The 12,814-nt window shown below is 44.1% G+C and overlaps 1 protein-coding gene and 1 pseudogene across 2 annotated transcripts; both read right to left on the bottom strand.

Moving 5' to 3' along the window:
• Positions 1-2,980: 2,980 nt before the first annotated feature.
• Positions 2,981-9,887, bottom strand: LOC132593037 (uncharacterized). Of its 2 annotated transcripts, none has more exons than XM_060281534.1 (2): positions 9,603-9,887; positions 2,981-7,271 (listed from the first exon to the last, which is right to left on the bottom strand). In XM_060281534.1, exon 2 carries the CDS (start codon positions 7,218-7,220, stop codon positions 5,157-5,159), a length of 2,064 nt encoding a protein of 687 aa, XP_060137517.1. In that variant the 5' UTR covers positions 7,221-7,271; positions 9,603-9,887; the 3' UTR covers positions 2,981-5,156. The 2 variants fall into 2 exon arrangements, with proteins under 2 accessions (XP_060137517.1, XP_060137521.1); XM_060281538.1 differs by having other exon boundaries at positions 9,741-9,887.
• A 2,402-nt stretch (positions 9,888-12,289) lies between these two features.
• LOC118084421 (signal recognition particle 19 kDa protein-like) lies at positions 12,290-12,746 on the bottom strand (annotated as a pseudogene).
• Positions 12,747-12,814: the final 68 nt, after the last annotated feature.

Here is a 12,814-nt window from a genome sequence, read left to right as displayed (position 1 = left end):
TTGGGAGGGTATGAACTAGACAGGCACCCCCAAACTTCAGCCCTCCAGATGTTTTGGACTACAATTCCCATCTTCCCCAACCACTGGTCTTATTACCTAGGGATCATGGGCGTTGTAGGCCAAAACATCTGGAGGGCCGCAGTTTGGGGGTGCCTGGGTGGGGTATGTGTGTGCTGAACCTAGGCCTTGGTTCCTACCAAACCTAACATTGCATGTGTTTGCCAGGGGCAGCCACATTTTGCCTTTTCAGAGGAGTAAAGCAAGCCGTTTCATAGAATTGTTATAAGAATTTTAAGGTCTTAGATATATAATAAAAAGGTAAAGGGACCCCTGACCATTAGGTCCAGTCGTGACCGACTCTGGGGTTGCGCGCTCATCTCACATTATTGGCCGAGGGAGCCGGCGTATAGCTTCCAGGTCATGTGGCCAGCATGACAAAGCCGCTTCTGGCGAACCAGAGCAGCACAGGGAAACGCCGTTTACCTTCCCGCTGTAGCGGTTCCTATTTATCTACTTGCATTTTGACGTGCTTTCGAACTGCTAGGTTGGCAGGAGCTGGGACCGAGCAACGGGAGCTCACCCCGTCACAGGGATTCGAACCGCCGACCTTCTGATCAGCAAGCCCTAGGCTCAGTGGTATATAATAATGATATATAATAAATGTTCATAAATGTACCAAGCAAACACGTACATAAATATGTAAACCACAGAAAAAGTCCTGAAATATTTTGTCCCTCCCAAATTGACCTCAAATATTTCTCTGCAAGGCCGAAGGAAAATGGAAAAGGCTCCCCATTGTCTTTCGTTCACAAATCCTGTCTTAAGGGTATGTCTGTGTATGAATAGGGTGAGCCTGTGACCTAGCTCAGGAACTAAGTATTTATCATTACAAAAAGACTGGCCAGGCTCCCCAGGTAATCCAATCAAGTGACAGGAGATAAACAAGGCACTCAGATTTCTTTTGTAGACCGCCCCTTCTGTGATGTATATATGATGTATCTGTTATAAAAAAACATAACATATCTGAGGGGTGGTCTTGAGCTCCATGGCAGGGAATTTCAAAATGTCTATATAATGGCAGGCACACCTTTGTTCTGGGTCCTCCTACTTTCTCCTGCCTGTAAGGGGAGCACCCTGTTGCAACAGTTCAATAAAGATCAGGCTTACTAGCTGCATTGCTTCTCAATACTGTATTCTCTGGTTGGCCTCTGTTATTTCTCCTACCGATGGAGAACCTACAAAGGACTCTGTAAGGCAGGCATAGGCAACCTTGGCTCTCCAGATGTTTTGGAACTACAACTCCCATGATCCCTGACCACTGGCCCTGTTAGCTAGGGATCATGGGAGTTGTAGTTCCAAAACATCTGGAGAGCCAAGGTTGCCTATGCCTGCTGTAAGGGCTCTTGCGTACCCCATAAGGGAATAAGGACAGATTCTGTTTACAGCAAGGAACCCTGAGGGCCATCTAGTCCAACCCCCCTGCAATGCAGGACTTGCAGCCAAATAATTCCTAACAGGTGGCCAACCAAGCTCTGCTTAAAAACCTCCCCCTCCCATCCTCCAATGTCCTGGTCCCCCCCCCCCCACGAGACCTCAGTGAGCAGTTGGTCGTCACCTGCAAAGGCAAGTGCTTGCATCTGCGCCCCCCGTCATGCGTGTCCCCTCCCAGTTCCATCACAGCCAGGGGCCCCAAACAGCTGCATCCCTCCTGCCCAGGGAAATGGCTCCTGACCCCTTCCCAGCACCACCACCCCATCCCCAGATGCCCTCTGCTTGCAGATCCCAGGGACCTGAGTTCTGATCCTGCGCCACGGTGGGTGGGTGGCCTACAACTGCAACTGTTAGCAAGTAAAGCTGCTCCTACTGAAAATGTGGAAAATAAATGCAAAAAAAAAACCCATAAAAATTATTTATTAAATTTGTATACTGCCCTTCATCTGAAGATCGCTGGGTGGTTTGCAAATACAGTAAGCTGGCAACATAAGCGCGAGTCATGTACTAGGGATCACATCTAAAGCCAAAAGCACATATACGGTCCAAGTCATTTTTCCCCGTACGCCTGTTCCCTTTCCGCCCCATATTTATTTTTTCAAAAGTTTGCCAAGCACATAAAGCTCAGTGTGCAGAAGCTAAATGCACATGTTGTGGGCTTATCAAATGTTCTGCACATGGCAGCGCAAGGATGGAGAATCGGATAAACAGCTTCTTACTCTTACAATTTGCTCTTAACTCCTCTCTTTCTCTAAAACTGGTAACTTAAAAGCCCAGGCTCACTAAAGGAGCAAGGTCTTACTTAAATATGACCTATTATATCGAAGGCAGTAGGAATAACTACTCAATCCTGCCCGTTTCATGTGCAGAGGATCTACCGTAAATGAATTATCTGTTGCTCAAGATCACACTCTTCATCCCCCCAAGCAAAGTCTGTTTCAGTCACATTTCTTGCCTCAACATACTTAGCTGAAGGGAAACAAAATAAGGATGAGGCTATGTTATAGAAGTAATAGAATAATTAACAGCACACTGTAAATTATGAAACTCACTGAGATGGGTGTAAGCCAACTTAAAAGTCTGTTTCAATAGCCTTAGGCAGAATTAAGCCATTATGGTCAAAACTTCAGCCTGCTGTATCTGCTTTTCTAAGTTTCAAGGAGAGATCCTGACTCCAGATGACCTTCAGGTAATTCAGGACTACCAAATCTTCCACTCTAAGCAAAGGAAAGAGCATTTATCGTTTTTATAGGAAGAGTTCTGCAACATCCGTTTCAAAACGTTTCCGCTAGGCAGAGGCTAATCTTCCAGATATCTGCTCTATGTTTAGAAATGAGTGGCTAAATTAGGCACTGCATTAATTAGATTCTTATTTCACAAGCTGGTGCACTTATACAAGTGTGGGTTGCAGTCATATATGATCCCCCCCCCCCTTGGGGAATATATTATCATTAACAGGCATTAGTACCAAATTTTGCAAATTTCCGGAATTAGTTTATTTAGCTGTGCCCCCCTTCACTGGCAAACATCAGAAGAGACTACATTCAAAACAATGTAAACATTTATTATAAAAATAATTATTTATATAAACAACAAACATTTGTTCAAATAACTAGAATACATTTTAGATCCTTTTGGGTGGTACCGGTAAGTCAACTAACTCATACCCATAATGTACCTGCTGAAATAAAGTCTTATTGATTTAAATGGGCCTGCTCTGAAATTTAAAAGCATTGAATGTCGCTTTTTATTTTTAGACTGATTTCACAACTGTATATTGCTAAAAATTTTTAGAAGAGTCAATAAAAAAGTCAGTTCCTAAAACTGTAATGTTAATGTACACAGATGTATTTTCCCACTCTTATGTATTCATCATTATCCTTTTAGTGTAGAGCTACAGTTTTCATGAAGATTTTTTTTCTAAATGTCAGCAAAGAACGTTTATGTCTGTCATCTTCTGTATTAACACACCGCACTCTCAAGGAATGAATGAAATACATGCTAATACTAATGCAAATATAACCAAAAACTATATATCGTTTTTCAAAAGCCTCTTGCAAATTTGTATTCTAAACCTAATAATTTATCCTGTCATACAGATACATTTTATTTGCCATTTCTAACCAGATCTTAGAAAAGTTCATTCAAAAGCTCTCCAGAAAACTTAGGCCTAGGTAAGTGAGCTTTAGTTTGCATTTAAAGCTAGCAGTCTAACAATTATGTTCAACATAAGAAGCTTGTCATTGTATGTTTACATATTTTTTTAAAAAGGTCAAGCTGCAAGTTCACTCCATTTTCTTCTCTAGCCCTCTAATAATTTATTCATTCACAGCTTAGTTCCTGCTACTTGTCAAATATTCATGCAAAAGCCAGCTCATTTTGGTATGGGTTTTAATTTATTTGTTACCAGAAGATTATTATTGATGATTAAATCTGATACAAGTACCAAAACATGTTATACCTAAAAGTCCATGTTGACTTTTAAGGCCTTGGTTTAATAATTGTTAATTGTTTTAAAACTTTTGAATGTAAGAAAAACTCCATGCACTGATATCTAGAAAAGTGACACCTGAAGATTTGATGTTTGCACTAAACTGAAGTTGGTGCCCACTTCCAATCCCGCCCGTTTCCAATGTCTACTGTAGGTTACTGTATTCTGAAAGAACAGTATTATTCTGAAAGCAAATTTAAAACTCTACTAAGCTACCATTAAATCCTCCCTCGATACAACTTTGGAGTCACTTATCAATATTTTTATTAAAATATCCTACTGACTTCAGAGGAGTAAATTAAGCAAAATTAAGCAAACTAAGTTTAATATGCTAATTTCAAGGTTTGTTTCTCATCAGTGAATTGGTTGTCCTATTTTAGTTCTCGATGATGCAAACATGTCGGCTAGGATGTAAAGAAATGTAAGCCTAGGACTGTGTTCTCAGACACCCAACAAAACCAAACTGCTTTTGAAACTGAAAGGTGTTTCAAAAGCGGTATGTGATATGGTGTGATAGTCAGCTGATTAAAGGGAAAGGAAGAGTAGATTTCATTGAGCTGACTCAAGCCTTCTACAGCAGTGTTTCCCAACCTTGTGCATCCAGCTGTTTTCGGACTACAATTCCCATCATTCCTGACCACTGGTCCTGCTAGCTAGGGATCATGGGAGTTAGGGTAGGCCAAAAACATCTGGAGGCACAAGGTTGGGAAACACTGTTCTACAGTACATGAATCTCGGCATCTCTATAAATTCCAGTCTCTGCTTCAGCATTTTTACATGCAAGACTGCACAATAAATATTGTCGCCAGGTAGTATAGTCTGATTTTAAGCTATTTTTAAGAATGCAGAACCATTTTTAATGACAGAAGAGAGTAACAGATTTTAAGAACTTGAGATCTCTCGCAGTCTCCCTAGCTGCGAGCACCTGGAAGCCTGCAGCAGAGGCAAAATACAAGGCATATTCAAAACTACATATTTAATCAATGGTATCTGCTACTTCTGCAGTAAAAGGCAGCATGTTTCAGATAAAACACAGAATTGAAAAACCAGTGGAAATGACACTAAAAACAGTGAATTCAACAGTAAGAGAATGTCAGAAAGGCAAAGTGTATAACTACAAGTCACTCAATGCTCTTATAAGAATGCAATGTTAAAAATCTCGACTTTTTCTTCTTCAGAATATATCATCATAGCCTTCTATAGCACCCTTGCTATTAGCAACAGCATAAAATTCACTACTGAACAAAGAAATCATCTCTTTGGATGGCTGAAACTGGTTGCAGCAAATCTTATTTCTGTGCATGTAAGCTCTGATCCTTAGAATATTTTCTAGCAGGCTGTCCTGTGGCCTGTTCTTCAGCTTGTGCTTTATCAGATTCATTTGTGAAACTGTACACTCCACGGCGGCACTGCTGAAGGGCAGGGTGAGAAGTGCAAGGGCAAATAATCCTAGCTCGACAAAATCTTTATCTCCCACGTCATCTGTATGTTTTACAACTTCTACCCAGAACTGCTCTATCTGGCTATCTTCTGTGTTTGTCCAAGAAACTGTATCCAGATTCCTCCACTGTTGCTCCAGTTGCAAGCGATCCCCTCTGTATAAAGGCAAAAACGACAAAGCTGAAAATGCAGGTCTTAGGGGACTCAGAACAACTGAAGGATTTAGAGCGGTGAGCGATTCAAGATGATCCACGTTTGGGGGCAGGCGAAGCTTTATTTGGTTTGCAAGCTCAAAAACACAATCCCGACACATCGTTTGAATGGCCTCTCTAATTTGGCAAGAGATTTTGGCTTCTGCTAATTCCGAGAGGAACACTTGCCCAAGATTAACTTCGGAGAGGGACAGGTAGTTTTGCTTGCTTCTAATGTCATAGTTCATTATGGATGACCATGTTGGAAAGGCAGAAGGCTTCACGACTCTCTGTAGCAGAGTCTTGTAGAACATCACTAACTCTGTAATCAGTTTTACTGGATTAGCAGTTTCCAAAAGAAATAACTTACTGAGCCTGTTTGCTTCCTGGACGAGAGGCTGCAGAAAAACCAGGTAAAGTCTGTTAAGAGGCTCAGAGTACATTTGATAGAGCAGCTGAGCACTGTAGTCGTTTTCAGTGTCTTTGACAGACTGAAAATGCAACTTCAGAGTATCATACAGGCTAAGTATTCTATTAAGGCAAGGACTAATAGACAGCCACCGCGTGTTTGTAACTTGCAACACTTTCAGGGCAATCTCTCCAACGTTGATTGCAGCATACAGTTCTGCGTACCGTTTCTGGCGAAACGTGCTCTGAGAAAACCACAAGAAGGTCTGCGCAACCATATATTCTAGGTTCAGGGGAAGCACATCGATAGCTCTCGATAAGCACAGATAAATGGAGTGGCACGTGCACTTAATAAAAACTCCGCAAGGATTGAGTTCGTAAAACTTTTTGAGCAGCGAATTTTTGTGACCGCATATACCTGCGCTGAGCCCATCGGCACCAATCCCAACACACTTCTTTATGTTGAGCTTATTTTCGTTTAGGAATGATAAGAGGGCCTCTGTGATTAGATCAGTGTCACTGAAAGTAATTAACCCTACAAAGGAGGATACAATGCATTTAAGCTTGTTGCTGAAGTATCGCACCATCAAGCAAAGTTGCTTCTGTGAAGATGCGTCAGAACTTTCATCAATGATCAAGGAGTAGTGCCCGCTGCCAATATCCCGAAGCAGCTCTTTGTGCACTGTAGGACCTATGATATCTCTTATAATTGTAGAGCACTTTGTCCTATGAAGGCTTATGTCTTTCTCGGCCATTCCACCAATAATACACCCCAGGTGATCAACAGTAAAAATGCTCATATGGCAAGCTATGTGTGTGGCTAATTTCAGAGCACACACATTTATGGAATCATTCATTTCCATATGCTTGAATTCCTCGAATGTGTCTGGTTTGGCTCCAAATGACTTTTCTTTTCCAAGCTGCAATGAATGCCGCTTTTCAAACTCATAGGGGTGTTTATCCACATTCACTGAAGGCTGTGAGAGCAACGCAACATGCTTCTGATGCTTATTAGTTTTACTGTGCGACACAAGATCGCTGTGGTGAGCTCTGATTTCACACATGCAGTATCTGCATGCTGCTTTTGACTCATCTCCTGGTACCCTCCGAACCCAGTCTTTTAAGCTAGCTTCTCTTTCCCAGTCTCTGCAATACCTTTTACCGTACTTTTCCCACTTTCCAATCTGCTTGCGAGCCATCACGGTAATGTGCTCACCAGCACTCTCTGAAAACAAAGCACTGTTTACTCTCTGAAAACAAAGTAGAAAACATTTTTTAAAATGAAGTTTTAAAGCAACACAGTAAAGATTGGCTTGTGCTATAACTTTCCCACTAGCAAAGGTGGTAGATTTGTTTTCCTAAGTAATGACTGCCAAGTTCTGAATACAGTGGTACCTCTGGATGCAAACGGGATCCGTTCTGGAGCCCCGGTCACATCCAGAGCACTACGTAACCCGCATCAGTGCTTCTGCGCACGCGCGGGTTGCGCTTCTGCGCATGTGCTGAACCCGGAAGTAACCCATTCCGTCACTTCCGGGTTCGGCACGTTTGTAACCCGTGTTGTACACTATGCAGCATTCGTATCCAGAGGTACGACTGTATATTCTTACAGAAGTTGGGTGCCACCCCCACTCTCTGCCAAGTGGTACCAAGATTCCAGGGGTATTCCAGGCACTCACCCAGGGTCTGTGCTCATTTGGAAAACTGAAGATGAGGTGGAGACTGTCGTAGCTTTAAGAAATATGATTTATTCACATATTTACACCTGAGTTTGGATGGAGTCCAGATTTTACAGCATGATCATCTCAAGCCGGGCTTGTTGCCCACAGCAGTGCAGCACTGGGCAGGATCCAGCACTTGGGCAGGATCCATCCTGCCCAAGATGGATCTCAGTCTCTCTCCCCCCCACACACCATTCTCCTTCCCAGCACACTTTGCTAAAACACTCTCTTCCTGTCACCTTTCTCACGCACCCCATCACCTTGGCAACCTCTATCTGTTCAAGCCCAAGATTCCTTTTAGATGGGTCATCGTTCTGCCCGGACACTGAAGTCCAGCACCGAGGGCCTTCTAGTGCGCGGTTCCCTCGCTACGAGAAGCCAAGTTACAGGGAACCAGGCAGAGGGCCTTATCGGTAGTGGCACCCACCCTGTGGAATGCCCTCCCACCAGAGGTCAAAGAGAACAACAACTACCAGACCTCTAGGGAAGCTTTTAATGTTTGATGGATTTCTGTATTTTAATATTTTGTTGGAAGCCGCCCAGAGTGGCTGGGGAAACCCGGCCAGATGGGCGGGGTATAAATAATTTATTATTATTATTATTATTATTATTATTATTATTATTATTATTATTATTATCAACACCTCTGGTCATGTGCCTCTGTCCCAGGTGAGGCCCTGGCTTGGAAAGGAAGCTTAGCATGTATTTCCCCAATGGTCTGAATTCTTCCCTTCAATAGTCTCCAAATATTAGCTAGATCCTGACATTCATTAATTTCTTGGGTTTAGGGGGGGTCTTCCTCCCCCCCCCACAAATCTGTGACAATATTTATCCATGTAGTATCTCAACTGCAAAGTTCGTGAAAGCTTAAGCACCATTGTTTAAACATAGGAAGGAAATAATGTGTCGCTGGGAACGAGCTGATCAAAGTTTGCCAAGGGTTCTAGCAGGAGGCAGCTGGGCAAAGCCTGAAGTGTATTCAAATCCCACTTAGCCATGGACCACTGAATGGCCTTTGTCAAATCATTGGTCTTATTCCTCCCATATAAGGGGAGTACGAATGACTTCATAGATGCAGCCAGAGCAGGGGTGCCAACGTGAATGAAATAGTGGGGAAGGGGGGCAGGTAAGCCTAATCCCGCATAATCGATCACATGACATGGCACCCCCTCCCCATTTTAATGGCAATGCTTATCAGCTTTGTGGGGGCTTGACCCCCTAAATTATTTTATGGGGGGCGAAGAGACCTCAGCCCCTAGGAGTTTGGCTCCTATGAGCCAGAAATTGAACCAGAGACCCTCTGCATCTAAGCTAGATAATATCATAGAGCCACAGAGATTCATAGCATTAACCTGCTATGAATGGAGTAACTAGCAACAGATGCTACAGTTTTAGAAACGAAAGAAGGTATAGCATTATTCATGTAGAGACCTACTGCACAACCAGAAAGAGGAATCTAGAGCAGGCGTCCCCAAACTGCGGCCCTCCAGATGTTTTGGCCTACAACTCCCATGATCCCCAGCTAACAGGACCAGTGGTCGAGGAAGATGGGAAATGTAGTCCAAAACATCTGGAGCTGGAGGCCCGAAGTTTGGGGATGTCTGATCTAGAGCCTCATTCCCAATGTGCGTTCATGGTGGTGCTTCACAAGATACATAAATAAGTACATTGAATAAGTGATTGAATGGGACCTGCAACAAAATGTTGCAGTGGAACCTCCCTACCAGGGGTACCGGTAGTAGTTTCAAGCAATGATTCCCTGTGCCAGCGGTTCCACTCCTCCGGATGGGGAGAAAGAAAGAGGCAAAAGTTATCAGGCCTCTATACCAGGTTACGCGCATGCATGCATACATTACGAACCCATTCTGCAGCAGCCCGTTTGCAACTCGTGCCAAATCCTCGGAATCGGTTGATGTTTCTCCAAAGCCGCTTTCGTTCTCTGTCCCCCACCCACGGAGCCTCTACGCTCCCCACTTTTAGGACCCCAGATTCCCTTACATCTTAAGCTGGGAGGAGAGATCAGAAGCCCTTTTGCAATGCGATTCCTTCCCAGTCGGCTGCAAGCACAGGCGCTCAGCCTCGAGTACCGTGGAGAGGAACCCTCTCCATCCCGGAGACAGCAGTTTTCTGCCTTCACCCGTCCATTTCCTCTGCTAGCAACAATCCCGCGTTGGCTAAGCCCCAGCCAATGGAGCCGCTCTCCCGCCTAGCCCAGCCCATGCGTATCCCTCCGCCAACCGATTTGCAGCTGCTGCGGCGTCCCGGGAGGCGAGGGAACCGCCCCGTCGAGCTGCGCGCAAAGGAGAGGGAGGCGCAACGGGAAGCGCCATGCGCGCTTCTTGGAGGGCGCATGGCAGGCAGTTGTGGAAGCGACTGGCAGGTTTCTCATCGCGGCTGCAGCTGTTAATCCGGTGGAGACTGACCTGCTGTTAAAGCCAAGTGGAAGTCCATGTGGGTGGGTGCAGGGAAGAAGAAGACGAGCTGGTTAGAGCAGGGCGCTGGCAACACCAAGGTTGTTTGGTTTGATCCCCGTTGGGAACAGCTGCATCTTCCTGCATTGCACAGCAAACACTCCGGCACCGCGCAGCCGGACTTCCTCACCACTGCTCAGCCTCAGGAACCCATCGGCACAGCAAAGAAAACATTCTGGGCCATAACCTGTCATGGAATTCCACTCAGTATTGATCCAGAGCAGATTCCAGTGTATAAATCAGGACCTCACACTTTTCCTTCCCTCACCTGTGGCACTTTGGATATTGGCCTTCCTCTTCTTCCTGATACTGTATTGTACTTCTTCCTGTGAGAAGCATGCTACTCTGGCCGCGGCAGCCCCATTGGACTTCTCAATGAATCTTGCTGGTTAATGCTAAAGAGGATTATAAGAATTGTTTTGTGCAAGAGGAGGGGAGCCTGAAGGCATCCATGTCATTGAAATTCTACTCAATATTGATCCAGAGTAGATTCCAATGTGGCAAGTTCTTAAAGAAATGGGAGTGCCTGATCACCTCATCTGTCTCCTGAGAAATCTCTATGTGGGACAAGAAGCTACAGTTAGAACTGGATATGGAACAACTGATTGGTTCAAAATTGGGAAAGGAGTACGACAAGGTTGTATATTGTCTCCCTGCTTATTTAACTTATATGCAGAATTCATCATGCGAAAGGCTGGACTAGATGAATCCCAAGCAGGAATTAAGATTGCCGGAAGAAATATCAACAACCTCAGATATGCAGATGACACAACCTTGATGGCAGAAAGTGAGGAGGAATTAAAGAACCTTTTAATGAGGGTGAAAGAGGAGAGCGCAAAATATGGTCTGAAGCTCAACATCAAAAAAACCAAGATCATGGCCACTGGTCCCATCACCTCCTGGCAAATAGAAGGGGAAGAAATGGAGGCAGTGAGAGATTTTACTTTCTTGGGCTCCTTGATCACTGCAGATGGTGACAGCAGTCACGAAATTAAAAGACGCCTGCTTCTTGGGAGAAAAGCAATGACAAACCTAGACAGCATCTTAAAAAGCAGAGACATCACCTTGCCGACAAAGGTCCGTATAGTTAAAGCTATGGTTTTCCCAGTAGTGATGTATGGAAGTGAGAGCTGGACCATAAAGAAGGCTGATCGCCGAAGAATTGATGCTTTTGAATTATGGTGCTGGAGGAGACTCTTGAGAGTCCCATGGACTGCTAGAAGATCAAACCTATCAATTCTTAAGGAAATCAGCCCTGAGTGCTCCCTGGAAGGACAGATCGTGAAGCTGAGGCTCCAATACTTTGGCCACCTCATGAGAAGAGAAGAATCCTTGGAAAAGACCCTGATGTTGGGAAAGATTGAGGGCACTAGGAGAAGGGGACGACAGAGGACAAGATGGTTGGACAGTGTTCTCGAAGCTACGAACATGAGTTTGACCAAACTACGGGAGGCAGTGCAAGACAGGAGTGCCTGGCGTGCTATGGTCCATGGGGTCACGAAGAGTCGGACACGACTAAACGACTAAACAACAACAAAAGATTCCAATGTATAGTTAGCAGAGTAAAACTTAAACACATTGCGGGGTTCCCCCACCCCAAAATAGACCAGAGGCAATTGCATTTCATCCAGCAGAGCTTTACTGCTACTGAAGGCAAATGAGCATAATGGTCACAAATCCAATACATTCAGGACTGTCCACTTGCAGCGGACTTAATTTAAACTTACAGTAACTTATAACAAGACTAAACCTTAACACTATATTCATAACACCACACCAGAAGGAAAGAGAGAGGGAGAAGAGTGAAACTCAGTCTCCTTCTGGCCCATTATTCTAGTCAGCATGACCTTCACAGAAAAGAAAACAGAACCAGTTTAAACCGCTTGTACTCAGCTTCTCTGAAGGAATCACCCAAACATCATGAAGCTTCTGCTTGTTTCTTTCGCACAGAGAAGCTTCCAGAACCCTCTTGAATTAAGTGGAATAGGAAAGATCTCTACCCATCAGATCAATACTTTATGCACCAATAAATGCAATTGTTTCTCCAACTTTTAGTTCAGATGCCAACAACCGCTTTCATCTATATTTAATACATTGCACATGTACCAGCCACATTCGTTTATTCTTTTTTCCTTTACCTTTTTTAACTCCTCTCTCCTTGCTGTAGGCTTTGGTCACTGCTTCCCATTTTCTGTGTCCTTGTTTTCTCATTTAGGAATTGTTTCTGCTGCCTTACGTGTTGGAAACCGAGGCTGACATGGTTTGCCATCTTCTGTCTTCAGCCGAATGAGCACTCTTCCTCTGTACTGTGCATGATGGTTCCACTCCCTGAGATGCATTTTGTTTTCCTCCAAAAGTACATTAAGTCCAACTGCACATACATCTTGAATTTCTGTAGATGTTGGATTTTCAACTGCTTTCTCAAGCGGTATTATTCCTTTTGGTATTGTCTTTTACTGTTATTTACATAAGCAGGATATATGCAGATGAACCGAGACTTATCGGTGGGCAAAGAGGGCACAGCCCAATTCATGGTGTCCGCGCCAGCAGACAGGGCCGGCTTAAAGCCCAGCTCAACAGTAGCCTGGCCAAGCCACAGTT

The sequence above is a fragment of the Zootoca vivipara genome, chromosome 1 (assembly GCF_963506605.1).
Source record: "Zootoca vivipara chromosome 1, rZooViv1.1, whole genome shotgun sequence".
Taxonomy (NCBI): Eukaryota; Metazoa; Chordata; class Lepidosauria; order Squamata; family Lacertidae; genus Zootoca; species Zootoca vivipara.
The sequence above is the reverse complement of the archived record's forward strand: the minus strand, read 5'-3'. Positions and strand labels throughout refer to the sequence as shown.